The 18,829-nt window shown below is 47.7% G+C and overlaps 6 protein-coding genes across 6 annotated transcripts; 5 read left to right on the top strand and 1 right to left on the bottom strand.

Moving 5' to 3' along the window:
• The first annotated feature begins 99 nt into the window (after nt 1–99).
• Nucleotides 100–3,169, top strand: E1B28_005263 (uncharacterized protein). Its single transcript, XM_043149814.1, has 11 exons — nt 100–292; nt 349–397; nt 444–539; nt 599–683; nt 737–833; nt 900–1,289; nt 1,345–1,734; nt 1,791–1,950; nt 2,023–2,484; nt 2,576–2,587; nt 2,646–3,169. The coding sequence occupies exons 1-11, from the start codon at nt 263–265 to the stop codon at nt 2,699–2,701; spliced, it is 1,827 nt and encodes a 608-aa protein (XP_043014422.1). The 5' UTR covers nt 100–262; the 3' UTR covers nt 2,702–3,169.
• On the top strand, nt 3,086–4,094 carry E1B28_005262 (uncharacterized protein; the record flags this gene model as incomplete). The annotated part of the gene is made up of 6 exons (XM_043149813.1): nt 3,086–3,312; nt 3,417–3,502; nt 3,560–3,598; nt 3,712–3,798; nt 3,847–3,893; nt 3,950–4,094. 6 exons carry the CDS (start codon nt 3,086–3,088, stop codon nt 4,019–4,021), a joined length of 558 nt encoding a protein of 185 aa, XP_043014421.1. The 3' UTR covers nt 4,022–4,094.
• E1B28_005261 (uncharacterized protein) lies at nt 4,095–6,813 on the bottom strand. Its single transcript, XM_043149812.1, has 16 exons — nt 6,494–6,813; nt 6,426–6,439; nt 6,293–6,369; nt 6,111–6,234; nt 5,955–6,058; nt 5,851–5,901; nt 5,771–5,800; nt 5,660–5,719; nt 5,480–5,576; nt 5,278–5,420; nt 5,146–5,213; nt 4,900–5,074; nt 4,629–4,818; nt 4,445–4,557; nt 4,288–4,382; nt 4,095–4,220 (listed from the first exon to the last, which is right to left on the bottom strand). Exons 1-16 carry the CDS (start codon nt 6,613–6,615, stop codon nt 4,172–4,174), a joined length of 1,512 nt encoding a protein of 503 aa, XP_043014420.1. The 5' UTR covers nt 6,616–6,813; the 3' UTR covers nt 4,095–4,171.
• Nucleotides 6,814–7,001: 188 nt separating this feature from the next.
• Nucleotides 7,002–8,067, top strand: NFYB1 (Nuclear transcription factor Y subunit B-1). The gene is made up of 4 exons (XM_043149811.1): nt 7,002–7,353; nt 7,419–7,667; nt 7,749–7,834; nt 7,888–8,067. The coding sequence occupies exons 1-3, from the start codon at nt 7,204–7,206 to the stop codon at nt 7,809–7,811; spliced, it is 462 nt and encodes a 153-aa protein (XP_043014419.1). The 5' UTR covers nt 7,002–7,203; the 3' UTR covers nt 7,812–7,834; nt 7,888–8,067.
• Nucleotides 8,068–13,712: 5,645 nt separating this feature from the next.
• E1B28_005259 (uncharacterized protein) lies at nt 13,713–14,576 on the top strand (the record flags this gene model as incomplete). The annotated part of the gene is made up of 1 exon (XM_043149810.1): nt 13,713–14,576. One exon carries the CDS (start codon nt 13,713–13,715, stop codon nt 14,574–14,576), a length of 864 nt encoding a protein of 287 aa, XP_043014418.1.
• Nucleotides 14,577–16,688: 2,112 nt separating this feature from the next.
• E1B28_005258 (uncharacterized protein) lies at nt 16,689–18,717 on the top strand (the record flags this gene model as incomplete). Its single annotated transcript, XM_043149809.1, has 10 exons — nt 16,689–16,856; nt 16,923–17,090; nt 17,146–17,233; nt 17,290–17,537; nt 17,588–17,715; nt 17,774–18,088; nt 18,157–18,202; nt 18,261–18,412; nt 18,474–18,631; nt 18,695–18,717. 10 exons carry the CDS (start codon nt 16,689–16,691, stop codon nt 18,715–18,717), a joined length of 1,494 nt encoding a protein of 497 aa, XP_043014417.1.
• Between the last annotated feature and the right edge of the window lie 112 nt (nt 18,718–18,829).

Below are 18,829 nucleotides of genomic sequence, written 5' to 3'. Positions count from 1 at the left end.
TATCAAATGAGTGTGTTAAGATGGGTAGCATTCCCGATCCGTGGCGGCCCGAGAACATCTAAAATGGGCGAAAGCGAGCCAAACTACCACAAATACGTCCTCGTTATCTCGCGTCCACAACCCACCGATTCGCAACGACCTTGATAACCGCTTCTTTCTCAGAGAGTACACCGCTATAGGGGTACGCCTCCAGACGGCTAGCATTTCGGTCTTGAGCGTTTATCCGAACAATTATAGGCAACCAACTTTACAAAAACGAACCATGGACGACGAATCGGCAGAGATTGAGCTGGCGAGTGTGAAATCCTCTACATCTGTTCTCGGAATGCTGAAATTCCTCTTGGGCAGCTAGAGCAAAATCTGAATAAAACACGTCAAATTTCGCAGCGGATGACTTGTAAGCTCGACTAGGATTTCTCATAACTGTCGACTTAACCGAGCAGTGATATTGAACAGCTTCGATACAAGGCTCGCAAAGCTAGAAAAGTCCATATTACCGCTATACAACTCTACGCAAATCCTTAACCGAAGAGCGAGTAGTACGTGAATTGTTTCTGTGTTCGGCGACCCCAAAGCTCACAAGAGGTCTCCATGGAAGATATTGAAAAGGCGCTAATGAAGATTGATGAAGTGGCCGGTAACCATGAAGGAATTGCTGCGGAAGAGGCTCTCATACTACGTGGGTATGGCAAACAATTGTTCGTAAGCCGGATATTTTCGCTCATCTGCGTTTCAGCCCCAAAACAGGCCAGATCGAGGTCTATCAAGATGCGCTGGAGCGTTTGAATGCCAGTATTGCTTTCAAAGCGGCTGACCGTGACTCTCAAGATACTGTGCGTCTTTTTTTCCGGCTACACGCTCTGTACGACTTTGCTGACCTCTCTCCCCCGTCCGATAAGGCCCGGCTGGTCGAAACGGGTGCGAAGAAACTTACTCAGTTGTACACGAAGTTAGTTGCAGAAGGTTCTTCTGGCACTGCACCCCCTCCGGGCTCGGATATAACCCAAGCTCCCTTCCCCTCTTCTCTCATCTCCGACCTCACGCCCATCGTGGCATTCTTGCGGACACTACCAGTACCGACAACCCATCCATCGCACCCTGCTGCTTCAGCTATTCTGTCCGTTCTCAAGGAGGCTCAGCGAGGGTACGCCGACATGAGGGGTAACTGGGTCAAGAAATGCCTCGAGGCCTCCGGGAAACGTGTTTCAGATCGAGCTGACAACATTGACCCTGTACAAGCTGGAAGGGAATTTGGTGCTTGGGTTCAGTCAATCCTTGATGTTGCCCAGGTGTGTTGCGTCCAAACCTTTCTATTTGCTGTTTTCCGAATATTGTTCCTCTTAGGACGAATACCGTCTGTTAGCAGACCTCAGCCCGCTTACTGGCGCTTCTGTCCTAGCATCATCGTACAGTTCGCTTTTGAAGCCTGTTCTCCTGCTCTTGAGCAACAACGTGGCTTCGCTCATTGCTACTATCAAGGGCTCTTTGCAGAAATACGGCTTCATTGCTTTATCTTCTTACGAGTCGTTGATAGGTATACAGGAAACTTGGGACGAGATATCCTCTCGAAAAGCTCCTGACGGTCGGAAAGGGAATGACGAGTTCAAGGAGACCCTTCAGAGCGTTCGCAACCTCTGCTTACGGCTGTTCCCTGAATGTCTGGCCGATATCAAGCTGGGAGCTACCAGCCGAGCCGCTGATACCAGCGTTGATTTGATGGTTTCAAGTCTATCGGTATGTTTTACCGGTTTTCCCGCCCTGGCTTTACTGAGTTGATAATTTCGTACCAGGCTGTTCAATTTCTCGACAGGGTACCGGAGGTGCTCGTGGCTACTGGCGATATTCTCACCGCATTGGGTGATGGTAACTGGAAGATGGGAGAGGGAATGCAAGTGGCGAAGCCGAAACCTGGTGGTACGGATGAACAAGTATTGTTGGAACATTACGTTTGTGAGCTTCTCCATTCGCTTCTGAGTTTCCTCAATTCAGCAACTCATCTTTTGCGGTGCCTTCTTCCATCAGATGATACCGTCAACACCTCGATCGGAACTCTGAATACCATCGCCAAAACCCAGCGAAGACCGCCGTTTGGATCGATTTTTCTGTTGAATAATATCTCATACCTACGGAAGAACATATCCGTTAACCCCAAACACGACAGACTTCTCGATTACCTTTCAAAGCCTACCCAAGACGTTCTCAACTCCAACTATCGTACCGCCAAATCTGGCTACTTTGACGCCAACTTTTCTTTGCTTATGCAAGCTCTGACTGACGATCCGAAGGAGAAACGGTCTGGTACGAAGGAGAAGTTTACGAGGTTTTATGATTTACTCGAGGAAGTGTTGGATAGGCATAAGATGGCTAGGGTGTTGGAGGATGATCCGGAAGAAAGAGAGGCGATTGGGAACGATGTGTTGAAATTTGTAATTCCGTCGTTGAAGGCGTTTACGCAGAAGCATCGGGAGAAGGAGTTTAGTAAGCGTGCGTTCTTTTTCCATTCCTCATCATAGGCTCTGTTGCTGATGAACTGTCGTTGCTTTCGTGCTTCTTCTATCTATGTTCCACTTGTTAGATCCGCAAAAGTGTACGTGCTTCGCCCGTGTTCAGGTTACTCCGGAACTGATGCCTTTTTTTCTGTATAGACATTAAGATGTCTCCCGAAGCGGTTGAGAATCGGTTGAGGAATATATATCGATAGAACCGTTCCTGGAACTAAATTGGTTACAATTTTGTAATGTATGTATATCTTCTTTGAAAGGAGGCTGAATCGTTTCATCCGAATTGCCGTGTACATAAGTTTCAAGTGATAGAATGCTACGGGACCGTACATAGCTGACGAGGAACTCGTACAGGATAGTGGACTAGATACTGTATAGACTGCTTACGATGGATGATGGGGGGCAAGAATCCGGGACTGACAGAAAACGGAGCAGGACCCAAACGGGCCTAAAGCCGAGTGTCTGTCAACGGAAGCGGGTGAGTTGAAAGCTGGATGCGAGAACAACCCAGCTTTCAACGATCGTCAGCAGTTAATAAGTATCCGTAGAACCAAACATTCTCAATACTTTACCGGTAACATGGGATGGTGGGTGGGTCGAAACAATGTTCGTCGTCAGTGCACAGACGTCGAACGCGAGAAGATGGTGGTGCGAAGAGAAGATGCGGTGACTGTTACGGTCACACGCATCCACCTGAAAAGACGTCTTCGCACCTGACCGGTCCGAATACTACACTGTCCACAGTGGAGCATCAACCAAATCGAGGTATAACTGTACCTTTTTCTGTCGGAAACTTGGCTCTGCTGTTTTTGTAATCTTTGCTTCGGCGCTGTACTTCACGCTACGTAGGGCGTTCTCGTCCGTTCAATGCAAATTAATTTTTGGCTGAGCGATTGTCACTGGGAAGTTCTGAAGGTGGCTGTGCCTTAACATCTTTCCTTCATTCTGTCGTTCTCCTAACAACCCTAACAACATACTACCGAACATTCAACGTTTCAACAGTAAGTCACTTTCTTATTAATAGAAGCTACTCCGAACGATAACTGTAACCTTCGCAGTGGTCTTGAACACGGAAGGAGAAATCCAAATCCTCAAGGGTTGATAACGATCCCATGTGCTTCTGCGCTCTTTTTTTGTCTCTGACGGAAGGACTTCCTTTATATCATTCAATCTTGAACATCCAACCTGTCAACCATCAAACCGCATTCAGATAAAATCAAGGAATTCGGAATACGGAATTCGGACGAGAAATACAGCGTTGCGTACGGGATCTTGTACGAGAAGACGGCTAATACCTGTACGTGGCCTGTTGTTTTGCATCTACATCTCGCTCAATGTGTTTCAGTTGAAGCCTTAAACGGAACATTAAGAGCTGCGAAGAAACAGAAGAAAGTACGTTCTTCTACCATCTCAAGGCTGAACGTCAATTCCAATGACCCCATGAACAGATCGCTTTCGACAAGGAACTGCTTATGATGCCCAATGATAAGGAGGTTCAGGTCGTTTTACTCGAAGATTAGAAGACTATATTGATGTGTCCACACTCATACATTTGATTTATACGAATATTCAAGCCTTTCCCTCATGCGCCAAACCCGAGTTTCGCAAACTGCTAGCCTGACATGATCCTTAGCCGCAGATAAGCCAAGGTCCTCAAGCTACAAGTCAGATCAAAGCTTGAGACCCAAGTTAACATGTACCGCCTTCACTTGGGTGTATCTTGATCAAAAAAAGGTAGTAATCAGTGACGAATACTACAGACGCGAGGTGACGGTAAAAAGCCCACGTGTCCAGAGCGTACTCTCCAAGCTCCCTCCCAATTCCTGACTGTTTGTATCCCCCAAATGGAACATTGATGTCAATCGCATTGTAGCAATTGACCTAGACATCAAAAAAAAAAAGGTCATCATCGGGATTCGGTATCGAGAAAGCGAAAGACGTACGAAAGTATTTCCAGCCTCTAGCGCATGCACGACTCTAATAGCCCTACTGTTGTTTTCCGTAAACACAGCAGCAGCGAGTCCGTACGAGGTGTCATTAGCCATCTCGATGGCCTCTGCGGAAGCGTAAAATTCAGATTTTTGACAGACCCCTTAAAACATAGAGAACTAGGGTTTCAAAACTCACCTTCCTCAGTCTTGAACTTGATCACAGCAGCAACAGGACCGAAAACCTCCTCTCGAACTATCTTCATATCAGGCTTGCAATCCGTGACGATCGTAGGCTGAATGAAGAATCCTTCATTTCCGTGGCGATCCCCACCGATAAGAATGTTGGCGCCATCATTTTTGGCAGAATCGATATAGTGCATGATACGCTGGGGTCAGGGATGTTGAAAGGTCAGAAAACTAGATGGCAGTCCCCATAAAAACACAGATTTCGAAAAAAAAAGACGTACGTCAAACTGAATCTGGGACACCTGAGGACCATGTTGCGTCGCCTGGTCGAATGGATCCCCGATTTGGGTAGTTCGCGTCTCGGCGGCCTGCCTCAACGCGTTCACAAACTTGTCGTAGATGGACTCTTGAACGAAGATTCGTGACCCCGCGGTACAGACCTGACCCGAGTTAAAGCTGTTAATATGCAACAAAAACCCGATATTCAGCATCGAAGACGGCGGAAATTGGGTGGACGCAACACGTACTAGATCCCCATTGCAGCCCACTTGACAGCCTGTTCGAAATCAGCGTCTTCGAAAATGATGTTGGGCGACTGGAAAGGATCAAGGCGATGGTAAGCGATGGCAGAGGGAGTAGACCAACTGGAGTGAACCTACTTTTCCACCGAGCTCTAACGTAACAACCTTTAAATTCGATTTCGCTGATGCTTCCTGGATCTTCCTTCCGGTAAGGGTACTCCCCGTGAACGCGACCTTGGCGATCTTGAGGTGAGAAGAGATCGCTGCTCCCACGGTATTGCCTGGGTCCATCTCGAATGAGTTTCCTTGAAATCGAGTTTGAGTATTAACAAAGACGTACCGTAGCCATTGATGATGTTCACGACACCAGGAGGAATACCGGCTTCATTGAGGAGACCCGCAATTTTCTGAGCGGTCAATGGAGAGACTTCCGAAGGCTGTAGCAGATGAGATACGGTCAGCATCTTTACAAGATCCGATCCAGAGGAGCGAGCTCGGGGAGCAACAAAACAGAATTTACCTTCAGTACGCAAACATTGCCGGTGGCAAGGGCCGGTGCGAGCTTTATTGCTAACGAGCTCTGTTATAAGTAGATGAGCTTCAGGCAGAAGTAAGGCCACGTAAGACTAACGGCAGAGAAGTTCCACGGGATGATTTGACCCTAAAGATGGGATCAATAGAGCATGACCAGCAGTATTGAATGATACATACCACAACCCCGTACGGTTCGTGTCTGGTATATGCAAACTTGCTTTCATTTGTCTAGAGGCTTGTCAGATCCTATCCAAACACGAGGGGGGGGAGGGGAAACCAACCTCTATCGTCTTCCCTTGTATCTTATCGGCCCATCCAGCGTAATAGCGGAAAGTTGAAACGGTATTTGGAATATCCATATGCTTCGACACCAAGTAGGGCTTCCCTGCATTTATCACTTTAGGATGTATATGTTACAAGATGCGAAGGACACCCACCAACATTCAAACTCTCCAGAGCTGCAATCTCGTCCGTGTTTTTCTCAATCAGATCTGCGAGTTTATTCAATATTCTTCCTCGTTCTGTTCCTGGCACTTTGAGACCCCAGGATGTTTTGTACGCCTTAGATCAATCACGGCGAAGATTGGTCAATTTTACAAACATAATCTGATAAGCGCACCTTGAGAGCAGCCTGGACTGCGATGTCAACATCTTTCTCCGATCCGGCTGATATAGATGTGATAACCTTCCCGGTAGCTGATGAGCAAGAATTCAAAAAAAATTCCCCAAAAAAATTAAGGCTCAAAGCCTACCTGGATTCACGACTCTGCGCAATCTAACGTTAGAGAAACGTTTGAGAAAAGACTTTGAGATTACGCACTCAATCTTTGAGTCATCCTTAACCGGATTCACGAATTTGCCATCGATGAATAGTCCAGTGTTCACAGAGACCGTTCCTTTGTAGGTGGGAGTGTCGAGATCGAGCTTAAAAACGTCCGTCATGGTGGTAGTTGCGTGGGTTGCAAATGGGTTGGTCAATGTCGATCAAGTGTTTTTAAACTGTGCGACAATCTCAGGATGGCGATCAGCTGACATCAAAAGGACAACCTATGACTGACTTTTCTAAAATGCGTGGTGGTCCTGCCTGCATCATTTGAGTGCAGCCTATTATTGGGAAAAAACAGCAGTGTTATACAGAAGTTAATCTGCAAGTTTGCTGGTGCCTGAATGTCCAGGTACGTACCACAAAGATTAGATTAGATTAGTCTTCATCAGCTCGGTCGGTCACCTGCCCCAAAATGGTGCCTTTCCTGCGCCGGCGGCCACTTTTAATCTCCTCGGCAGGCAATAGAGATCTAGACCTTTTTCCCAGGGCCAACAAATCCCGCGCTTGTCCTGGGCCGTCATTCCCATCTCTTCTCTTCGCTGTCATCAACAACGAGCACCGTCTTTTCCGAAATTGTCCATATTCTCCCCAGCTTTCTACTATTCCGTTTCCTTAGCGCTCTGAAGCTTCCAATAATTCAAACCAGGTTTCTCCAGCAATTAGCAAGAGACGTTCTGTAGAGGAGAGGATTTCTGTTGACATCCATGTCAGAACAACCTTTACAACCTATTCTCGCAGCGCAACCCGAGAATGGGGAAAACACGGAGCAAGCGCAGTCACAAGGACCTCCGGCACCAACGCCGATAACGGAGCAGGAAGTAGGGGAATACAGGGAGCAGGATCGGTTTTTACCCGTGAGTTAGCGTTAACCCTCATTGTTGCCGGTTCGTTGTTTTTTTTTTCTGACTATACTTCTAAGATAGCCAACGTCTCTCGTCTCATGAAATCTGCCGTTCCTCCCACTGCAAAGATCGCCAAAGATGCCAAAGAATGCGTACAAGAATGCGTTTCTGAATTCATATCGTTCATCACATCGGAGGCGGCTGAAAAGTGTATGATGGAGAAGAGAAAGACGATTGGTGGGGAAGATATACTGTATGCGATGTCAACATTGGGGTTTGAGAACTATGCGGAGACTTTGAAGATACATTTAGCAAAACTCAGAGCTGTGAGTGGTTCCCCTTTTTCTTTTTTCCCCCAATCAAATAACCCCACCAATGGTGAAAACGCGATTTGTTCAATCTTACAGCACCAGAGTGGGAATCCGGGGACGGCTAGTGGTGGGAGAGCGAACAACGGTGAGGATAATTAGATGCCTAGAGGATCTACGCCATGGTAAGCCTGATTTACACCTATGGAAGGTTCCCATTCCTGACTTTTTTTCTTAGCTTTTTCTGTGTACGTTGCAGTTATTTATCTCTTCCACAAATGCTTTGTATTATACCGTTGCAGCAAGACAGTTCAGTAACAATATTCGTATACCGTGTTTATTCATCATTATTGCGACGCGTCGACGCGTTAGCCAATGAGGAGCGGAGATGGTGACGATTGGTTGGGACTTATTTCGCTCCCCCCATATCGGGCCTGCTACGCGACCGCCAATTCAATTCAACGTGATTCTTCGACTTTGATGCGCCGTTGCTTTGGCAAGTTCTGTCGTTACTTGATATCGAGGCGACGAACTTCCGCTGCATTCTCTGTTATGAAATTCCGGAACTGACGACGAAAATTTTTGGATCCTCAAACTAGTAGAACTGTACCCCGAGTTTCGAACTCAGAGACAATTTCATAGAAGCTGCATTGGATTGAGCTGGTTAAGGAGGGGGACAAAATCGAAGGAGTGGCTCACGATGAACTGAAGTGACTACGTTCTTGTACTGTACCGGGGAAAGTCTGAAGTGACGTAGGGAGTACTAGGTAGCTTCGATAGATAAGACCGTCTTTACGTAAATCGACTACGCTGGCTTTGGGAACCTGGAAATGACCCCGAACAGAAAATGATCCGGCCTGGAATGCCATCTGGTAAGCGTGCTCTGCCATTGTTCTGCCGACAGACTTTTCCCACTTTCAACTGTGACCGTCAAGCATGAACAAACTCATTTGCTTTTGGATTCCAACCATCGCCCACAGGTGAGTAACACAACCAGCTAGCATGTGTATCAACTAGTATTCACGTAGTATTCATGTAGTGCTAATTTAGATTCAGAAGAGTCGCCCAAACTACTCCGTAGCGTACTACATACCAAAACTTTGCTCGCTGTCATAGAATTTACTATTCCTGTGAGCTGATTCAGTCTTTCAGCTCACAGGTGAGAGTTGTATGGTATGTGTTTGTAAGAGCTTTACGAGATTGCGAAGAACTGACGTTCCACCAGCAAAAAAACTTATTCCTTGATATCGAGGCTCACGTCGACTCTTTGGACGAGGAGGAGTTCTACGATGACGACCACAACAACTTGGGCCGGGGTTTCATTGCGGATGATGAACAAGTCAGAGATGACGATGCAGAGTGAGTTCACGACGACGACATAAGCCACGTTCAAGGCCTGAGAGCCACATAAATAGGCCAAAGGCCACGGTGAAGGCGTTTTCTGCGGATGCCACATCCCTAGAGCAAGCGGAACATGGGCGTTGATTACATTTGAAGGCGGTTCAACCCCTCTACAGGTGCGACTGCTGGGGAATGATTTCAATGACCATGTTCCCAGCTAAGTACAGACCCTTTGCCACCAATTCCAAATTGCACTGAGTCATAGTTGCTAACGCTGTCATGCATGTCACAGCGGTCTCTGATTGAGTGAGCGAGGCAGTCAAGTCAAACAAATACGTCACCTTGTCAGTAATTGCAGCACAAGCTGAACAGTTTGCCCCAGAGGAGGAGGAGATCACGTTCAAAGACGGAACCTGGAAGGCAAAGCCCCTAGACCGAAAGGGTGAAAGATCTCTGCCCTTCAATAAGTGGGTAGGCGCTAGCAAGGCGTACGTCAAGTTAATCCAGGAACACCACGGGAATGTGAGAGCGGACAAGATGAAGACTCACTTTGAGAGCGTAGAGAGCATCTACAACAGCCATGGCATGGCAGTAGCATGTGGGTATTGGTAGTTTCTGTGCATTCAAGAAAAGGACAAGATGTAAAGTTTAGTGTCATGTGAGGTGGGTCAGTGGGTGTAAAAACGAGTGAAAAAGGTTCGAACGCTGGGCGAGCGTCGAACATGGAGAACTGTGACAAGGCAGGAGCAAGGAGCTTAGTCACCACTCTCGCTCTGTTGGAACCTCAATGCCGACTCATGCTTCGATGGCATCTACAGTACATCCAACATCGTCTATTGTGGTCTGAGCTATATACGAGGGAGCTGTAGGTTGGGCTGAGGGCAAGCATTAGCTTGACCAGGAACGCAGGAAGATCATGCTGCTTACCCATGCTGAGGAAAGACCTGCAGTGTGATCGCTGCATGCCCAACTTGAGTGACAAAGCTACAATCCTGAGGTGTCCATGTGCCTTGTTACTACCTTTTCAAAGGCCCTCAGATATGCTTCATAGGCTAGAGATTTCCATCTTCCTGCTAACCTGATGATTTCTGGGTTCTTCCCTAGTGATAAATAGTAAGATGCTCCACCTATTCTGAAGGAGTGGCTGAAGGAAGTTCCCCAACCCCACGCCGATGTAATTGCATTGATGCGATCGATTGCAGCCTTCTTTACCATGGGCCTGATGCAACCTTTAGTGTCTCGCCATGAGAAAAGTGGGTTCTTTGCCTTCGCTGGCACAACAACTGCTAAGTTCTTGAGAGCTGCCAGTGGGCAAAGATCCTTGTGTTCCGATATGTGGACCTTTTGGATCTCACCAAGCTTGGCTGTTTTGGCTGATGGTAGTAGGAGGGTCGCATATGGATTGCCTAGATCATCTTGTCCGAAGATGACATCTTCCCTTTTGAGGTGAACGTTTGGGTTGAAGTCTGCTCTGGATTTCACCGATACTTCTCTGAACCTCATCATTCCCCAGAAAGCACATGTTGCCATTGCCCAAATGCAAGCGTCAAAGGGATCACACAGATTCAAGGTTGTCTTGAGTGCAGTGAGCATAGATGGGGTGAACGGGGGCCTTGGCGGTCGCTTGCATGATCCCTGCAAGCGCTCCAGACCCCTTAGATGCCAGTTGATCCTGTCATGATCTTCCTTTGTCAGTGGAGCATTCCATCCTTGGGCGATATGCCATGCTCGGACTGCTGACAGGTATTTCTGTACCATGTCAGTGGAGACTGGTTCAAACTGTACTCCTTCTGATAGATTCTCGTCGACAGATTCAGGTAGTGTCGCTGCCCAAAGTGCAAAGGAGAGTAAGACGGGGAATTTGGCTGGGAGTCTGTTGTTCTTGGCCACTGAGAAGATGTCGCAGAATATATGGTATTTCCGGAGGCCAGAGCCGTAACCTGCTGTATCTTTCAGAGAGGCTTCCGAAGAACGTTCTGCAATGAACTACAGCAGAGGATGATCAAGAACCCTTGCTGGGGGGGTGTTGGTACCTATCCACCTAAAGATTCGTTCGTTTGCATGACATTTAGGCCGCAGAGGTGATTCTTTTATCTCGAGTAGCCCTCTACCATTTACTCCCAGAGGAACATTGGGTGGGGATTGATATGGGCTAAACGTCATCAAAACCAAGGTACGAGCATCTGTGAAAGATGGGTTGGTAGCGTCAGCGAGGTGTTCTGAGAGGCTGAGTGGAAACTGCACTGAAATGATGCTATGTCTCCATGAGATAACGAGTCGCTGATGTTGGTGGAGCCCAGAACGTGGATCGCCTTGATGGAAATTTGGTTCTGCACCTGAAGCAAGTATACGTGCCTGAGTGTCTGGTTCACTTCTCTGTTCTTGGCGTGTCCCTTGTGTACAACCTGAACTACACCTTCGTTGTCTGAACAGACAAGAATTCTGTCTCCTGCTGTGAAGTCTATATGCCCTCCAGTGCGCAGTTGGAGGAGTAGGCGCAATCCAAGTTCCACTGCGACTGCTTCTGCCCATCCAATATTGTATTGGTGACCAGGGCTGACTTTGACATCTTGAGCCCACTTCCAGACTGCGAAGAAAGGACCGATCGCTATCCCGATGCCAAACGAAGTGCTGGCATCCCCCCACCACTGCATGTCTATTGGCTCCCTTGGCTTCAATGGCATGATAGGGTTTGACACCTGCAACAGGCATTGTATCCAGGACAAATCCTTCTGGACAGCTGGAGTTGGTTGAAGGTGTGTTCTTGCTGACTGGAACATTCCGGCGAAGTAGGATATTGATGGTAGGAAAGGCCTTATCAATTGGTAGATGCATGAGATGTGTACCAGCTTCCCATGGAGACTCGCTGCCTCCTTCGCTGTGAATTTGGCGTTCTCCTTCTGCCAATCCTCTAACAGTTTCATCACCGCTTTGAGTTTCTCTTCTGGAAGTGACACTGATTTCATGTCCAGGTCCCAGTCAAAGCCAATATACCTCTGTATCACTGCCAGCCTTCTGAGTTTTGTCAGACTCCATGGTACTCCAAGACACGAGGTCAGCAAGATGAAGTACTCCTCTGTCCATGTGTCCCCTGGAAACCATATAACAAGAAAATCATCCACCCATTTCAATAAAGCCTGAAACCCGTATGACCTGTAGATGGCAACCAGCATGTCTGCTACTGAGCCAAATACACCTGCACTTGAGGTCAAGCCAAACATTACTGCACGGTCTACCCAGACCTTGCCCTCCCATAGGATGCACAAGGCCCACTGCTGGTCTGGACAAATAGGGGTGAGGCGGTAGGCTGCCGATATGTCGAACGTTGCTGCTTGACAGCCTGGGGGTAGGGAGAGGATCAGGTCTACTGTTTTGTCGAAAGTCCCCCATGCAGTTGGGAAGTCCTCGGAGCGAATGTTGGCATTGATGGAGTGCATGTTTGGATCCTTCCTTGGATTTGACATGTCCTGCACAAGGCAGAACTTGTTTGTATGTGGTTTTGGCACTAGTCCTAAGGGAGATGTTCGGAATGGCCCAATTAATGATTCTAGCTCTGCTGGGGTATATGGGCGGGAGTATCGTCCCACTGCCTCCTCTTCTGTGATGTATGTTGATATAAATTTTGGGTCTAGTTTTGAAGATGCATGGTTCTTGAAAAGTGTATGTGCAATTTGGCTTGTCTCGTATCCCTACGTCGAAGCCATGTCGGATACCATGTACAACGTGAGACCAGTCGTCAAGAAGATTTTGTTGTTTCAATGTATGTTCAATGAGATCTGCGTCAAGTGGTGTGATGATCTTGCATGGGTGATCATCCAAGGTGTTTGCAGGAGGCTGCACCATGTCCTGACTCGCCACAGATGCTGCAGTCATGTAATCCGTAGCAGCTGGATTCGAAATGGCATGACGAGCTTCTGGCATTCCGAAAGCAAAAGAGCTTACCAGAAGGTGCCGCCAAGGCTAGATGTTTGCCACGTTTTACTACAACTGCACAGGAGACTCCGGCTTTGGTGGTTGTCTCGCTGCAGGAGTCGATCAGGTGACCAGAACCACCACATCTGTAGCAGGATACAGTCTTTTGCTTTGATGGGATGGGAGAGGGGTCTCGTGCGTATGATTTACGCTTCTGTGGAGAGGATGTACCACTCGAGAAAGAGCGGGAGCTTCCACCTTGGAGGGCGTTCACAGATGCCTGGAGATTCTCGATCCTACTCGATGATAATGACGCTGATGCTGATGCAATAAGAGTTAAAGATGCAAGATCGAGAGGGGCGACATCGTGCCTTGAATTTGCACAGGCTAATTCTCGTTGGCGTATATCATACTGATATAGTTTACATCCCAGTTGATTCACAACTAGTCAATCAAATTATTTCTTGTCTTGAAATTCCACAGCCAACAACATATTAACAAGTGAAGAAACAACTACTATTGCGAGAGAGTAAATAATCGTCGGAAAATCCCGCCCACCCAGCAGCGTGATCTTCCTGCGTTCCTGGTCAAGCTAACGCTTGCCCTCAGCCCAACCTACAGCTCCCTCGTATATAGCTCGGACCACAATAGACGACGTTGGACCGGACGGAACGCTTTGCGAAATCTCGCTTACAAGTCAGCGTCGAGCTGGATCTAGTCAGTGACGGCCAGATTCTCCCGCCTCAGATGATCGCTTACGATTATGTACACGAACTGCAGACAGGTCGTACTTTGAACGAGTTCGGCGCAATGCTTCTGATGAAGGGACTTGAAGAAGAAGGTGGAGGAAATGAAGCTTCGCCACTGACCTCGGAGGGAAGAGGTTCCACTCCGATTGCGCCCAACCAAGCTGAACAGGGAGTCTTGGATATATGGAGCCCAGATTTTGAAAGACACGACGAACTCGATGTCTGGTCTCCTCACCATGACGACTCCTGGCATTCCCTTCGTCCTCCACCAGGCCCTCCAGATGTCGCCACCATAGGTTCTTCACCTCCGGGTCCATCTCTCCAACAGCCAGATCTACCTCCAACTCCTTCACATTGGCTCAACAATCCAAAGCTCCTCGGAATATCTATTCTCGTTGATATCAAGAGCGGAGACCATTGCACGACCAACAAGCGAACTGGGCTGTTTGTGAAGTCGGTGGGGGGACATAAAGTCCGGTATCATAAGACAAAGCATATATTCTACGACATCCCGCTAGAGTATGTCGATCATTACCGCAATCGACCGAGGTGCGACTCCCTGATGATTGTTGCGAGATCCGATGGGGATGAACACACGGGGAAGCTCATCCGCTTTGTCGAGGCATTTTACACTGGCTCAGGAACTGCAGAAAAGCGATGGATTCTTTGTGCTGTCGTTGATGGCGTCGGTCGAGGTTCGCACATGATGGGGGAATTTCTTGAGTTGACAATGGAACAGGTAGAGGTTGTTTGGGAACCAGACAGGAATTGGGCGAATGCTTCGCTCATGAGAGATATCCGGATCCTTGTCGGACAGAAGAAGAAACGTCGAAGACCCGGCACAGTTACTTACACAAACCTCACTGCATTCGTCAAATCCGACCATACTTCTTCGGATCCCGCGCCCGCGCCCACGTCTACGTGATGCCCCTGTTGTCGGACTTGTAGAAAATGTGTCGTATGGGTTACTTTTCTAATCCAAATAGTCAGCTCAACATCGGAGTTCAACGACCGCCTCGGTCGAATAAAACACAATGCATATTGTTGATGCATCGTGATCAAGGAAGTAGTAAGGTTGTGAAAGGGTTCGAAGAATGAATTGAGCTTTTGAAATTGAAACTTGAGTCTTCGCATTTACATAATTAGATGTATGAAGGCGCCCGTAAAGCTCGTCCTATCTATTAACACCCGGAGAGTCTTGCCCGTAGCTACGATGCCGCTGGGAGGAAATTTCTCGTTGATGAATCGGTGTAAGATGTTCTAGTGAAGCGTTCAGAGGGGCAACTCAGAGCAAGAACGGCATGCTGACGGGCATTCTACCAATGTTCGCTCCTCAAGGCTTCAGGCCCGACTAAGATTGACCAAGTAAATGAGGTTCTCCGTGGGGAGAAAAAAGTGCGCTTCCGCTGTCTTTCAAGATGGACTGCAACTTTATCTGGTAATGAAGGATTTAGAACGCCAACAGAAGGACAGAAAATGCTGCAGACCGAACTTGGCCTTGGTAACTCTCGTTCAAAGCGCTTCACCCATCCTTTTCTTTACATGTCTTCCATGATTAGGGAGAGGAAAGCTTCCGTGAATTTTGGGGCCACCGTTGCGTCATCATATTTCTTCTGAATGAAGGAGGTATGGGCTTAGTTTTGAATTCAGTAATTGTCCAAGACGACTAGCACTCGCCAGATCAATTGTGGGCTTGTAAGCTTCAATTCTTTCTGTTGTCGACGTCGGACATTGTTGTAGGTGGGGAAAAAATTTTAGTCGAGTCGGTGACGGGAGAAAATCCGTACTTGATGAGACGGTTACTGAATAAAGATTAAGAGTTTTGAGGCTTGGAAAACGGGACACGAGTGCGAGGTTCATCGTCGTCGACGTGAAAGGCAACGAAAACGCGTTTGCGAATGTTTGGCACGGTGCACTGTCGATCTTAATCAGCACCCGCAACCTCGGGCTCACTGCCTTCCACACTCCATATCCATGCGAAAGATGAGCTTTGGGAAAACGGTATACACTGAGTTCTCTTCGAGTAATCAACATTAAAGCTGACAATGATCTTTAGGCAAGATATCGATTAGCTTGAAACATGGCACTCGGTGTAGAGTTGGTTCATAAGTTTCCCAGTTTCAGTTTAAATTTTTCAGCCTGACAACACTTCGCAGAACCCAGACTATACACCTATCTTGAAGCGGGGTGCCCTTGTATTGCTCCAAGATGGGATAGACAGGATCGATTCGTTCCAGCTGTTACTTGCAAGAATGGTGGTCAATTACTCTTCGGAGCTATGGGCAAGAACTTCGAGTTGTAATGGGTTATCAAGTCCAGCCTTGTAGGGAAACAACGTGAGTTTACTCTGCATGATCTGAAATGTTATGTAAGTTGAGTAGTATCCATCTTCCTCACGGTGTTTAAGCTCCAGACCATTCAGCTGCAAACAGGCAATATCAACGCCCATGCGGGGAATTAGACGAAGCCGAACTGATCATGAATCGCCCTTCCCCATTTCTATCCTTCGGCCGCCCAAGGCAAAATCATTTGAAGAAAAAGGTGTTGGAGACGTTTAGTTGAAGTGACCGGCATCCCACACGGCTTATGATTCCCGCACCTGTAAGTCTATTGTAAATGTATACCCTTCACACCTCTGTTGAACATATGATCTATTAGGAGGTGGTCAACTTTCGAGATTGTCCGTGCCGTATCAGACCGCAGTAACAGCCTATCCTGACGTCTCCGGGCTTTGTACTGTTACATCGAACCTTTTGGATTGATAATCCTTTCAACTACATCAATGGGATTGAAATAACCTCTCATGTTGCCCATATGGACGCCAGTCGATAAACGGGAGAAGGGCAGCTCATTGAGTCGATACGGGATCGGTACGACCCAACTATCGTAATGTTCCCCGTAATAACAGCTCAGGTAAGAGGAGATTTCTAGCACATGGTACTTCTCGTTGACTCGTATAAAAGCCTCCTAAGGGTCATTCCTAAACTTCAGGATTTCATCGTCCTAACTGCCCAGCTTAACCATCGACAAAGAGGATATGGTCGCGTTCAAGAAATACCTCTCTTCTGTTCTACTCGCAGTTTTGTACGCCTCCTATGGGGACGCTGCCCCTTGGCCCACAAATGCCAAACACGCTACGCACTCAGTGAGGACCGTTGGGAGTGGCGTTCAGATCAATGTTTTCCACCCCAAAGCCGATTACAAGGTTGGCGAGGCATCCGTTCGATTTACGTGCCATCATCAACCTGATCGATGTTTTGTTTTTTTGTAGACCTTTGGAGCCGGTGTTGACGTTCCGCCATCGTTTGTCGAACTAGGAATCGAAGACAAGACTGTACAAACTGTTTCCTCCCAGTTGAACCTCGATTCCACGAAGGTGGCCTTTAAGTCCGGATATACCCAGGAAGGTCAATCCTTCGGTTATGCCAGGCAATCGCACGTACGTTCGTCACGCCATATCTTTTGTCGCTTGGAGTCTAACAGAACAACGACAGGACGGCGTACCGTTCGTCAATGCCGTCGCCAACGTTGCTTTCAAGGATAACAGGCTCGTCGCATTTGGTCAATCCTTTGTCGACACTAGTATGTTCCTTTTGACATTCTCCAACGAATCGGCTGCTTAGATATTCGAATCATAGGCAAGATTGCTGACTCTAAGCCCACTGTCGATGTCAACACTGTTATCCCAAAGGTTGAAGACCAATTACAGGGTAAAATCAACGAGATCAAGCCCTCTGTTGAGTACCTTGCTCTTCAGGACGGCACGGTTTCTTTGGTCCATGTATTTCAAGTTCAAAATCTCGAAGCCGGAACTTGGTATGAGGCGTACGTCGATGCGCACTCGGGTGAACTTGTTTCAGTCACTGACTTTAGATCTGACGGCTCCGTGAGTGTATTCGGTTCTGGATATGATCAAGGCTAACATGCGGGCAAAAGTATCGAGTTTTACCCATTTTCAAGAAGGTGATCACTCAGGGTCTCGAACTTCTTACCGACCCGCAGAACCCTGCGTCTTCCCCTGATGGATGGCACAGCGATGGTACGACTACCACCACCGACACTTTGTAAGTCATCGCTTTTTTGCATATACATTTCACCTACTCACCAACGCTCCCAAAACAGTGGCAACAATGTCGTCGCCTTCAAGGGAGGCGTAACGAACACTACTTCCCAGTCAAGCGACGGACTGGTCTTTGATTACACCTATGACACCACCAAGGAACCCACCGATAGTCCAAATGTTGATGCGGCTCGAACCAATGCTTTCTACCTCATCAACTCATACCACGACACCTTGTACCAGTACGGATTCACCGAACAGGCGTTCAACTTCCAGAATAACAATTTCGACAAGGGAGGTCTTGGTAATGACCGTGTTAATATCAGTGTGCAGGATTCGAGTGGCACGGACAACGCCAACTTCTTCACTCCCCCCGAGTTGGTTTTGATATCTTTTCCTATAGCTTCTCCTACTGATTATTTTCCGGATTTTTTTTTTCACACAGCGGTCAGTCCGGTTTATGCAGGATGTACATTTGGGACCTCACGGCCGTAAGCACAATTGATTACATCCTTTAGGTCAACTTTCCCTTAGCCGATCTCCCTTTAGCCGAAACGCGACGGTTCCCTTGAGAACGATATCCCTCTTCACGAGATGACCCATGGCTTGACGAACAGAATGACTGGCGGTGGGACCGCTCGCTGCTTGCAGACCGTCGAATCGGGCGGTATGGGTGAAGGATGGTCTGATGCTCTTGCAGAGTACGCGTTTTCTCAAAAATGTACACTCGTGAAACATGCACTTACCCCGATTTGATAATAGTTGGTTCGCTCACTCTGCCTCTGCTGAGATCACTGACATGACCATGGGTCCCTATGTTGCCAATAACCCTGCCGGTATCCGTACACACCCCTACTCTACTTCCGTGGACGTCAACCCACTCCGTTACTCGGATGTGGCTACTCGGGACGAGGTCCATGGTATGTCTTCACTGATTTATTTTCAGTGGTACTCTTTCTGACCGATCTCGTTGTTTATTTAAGACATCGGAGAGGTAAGTGCCTGAACTACATCTTTTAGCGATTCAACAATAACTCATCCGACCATTCGATCCCCTACCGTTCTTTATAGGTCTGGTACGTCCTACCTTCTCGAGTTTCACCGTAAAAAAGACCAGA

The sequence above is a fragment of the Marasmius oreades genome, chromosome 2 (genome assembly GCF_018924745.1).
Source record: "Marasmius oreades isolate 03SP1 chromosome 2, whole genome shotgun sequence".
Lineage (NCBI taxonomy): Eukaryota > Fungi > Basidiomycota > Agaricomycetes > Agaricales > Marasmiaceae > Marasmius > Marasmius oreades.
Note: the sequence above shows the minus strand (reverse complement) of the source record. Positions and strands in the feature narration are given on the sequence as shown.